The sequence below is a fragment of the Fukomys damarensis genome, unplaced genomic scaffold (genome assembly GCF_012274545.1).
Source record: "Fukomys damarensis isolate Sample0158 unplaced genomic scaffold, DMR_v1.0_HiC HiC_scaffold_22, whole genome shotgun sequence".
NCBI lineage: Eukaryota > Metazoa > Chordata > Mammalia > Rodentia > Bathyergidae > Fukomys > Fukomys damarensis.
In genome coordinates, this window is record NW_022900934.1 from 14915553 (window position 1) to 14915755 (window position 203).

General features: G+C 66.0%; 1 protein-coding gene across 1 annotated transcript in view; it reads left to right on the forward strand.

Annotated features, from left to right (window-relative positions):
* Positions 1–203, forward strand: part of Kcns1 (potassium voltage-gated channel modifier subfamily S member 1) — an 8280-nt gene that overhangs the window by 2396 nt on the left and 5681 nt on the right. Inside the window, 1 exon segment of the mRNA XM_033767094.1 lies at positions 1–200. This exon segment is cut by the window's left edge and continues 20 nt beyond it. Coding sequence (XP_033622985.1) covers positions 1–200 — 200 coding nt within the window.

Consider the following 203-nt stretch of genomic DNA (forward strand, 5'->3'; position numbering starts at 1 on the left):
CGGTGTCTGAGGAGCAGGCGCGGCGCCTGTGCGACGACTACGACGCGGCGGCGCGCGAGTTCTACTTCGACCGGCACCCGGGCTTTTTCCTGGGCCTGCTACATTTCTACCGCACCGGCCGTCTGCACTTAGTCGACGAGCTGTGCGTCTTTGCCTTCGGCCAGGAGGCCGATTACTGGGGCCTCGGAGAGAATGCGCTGGCC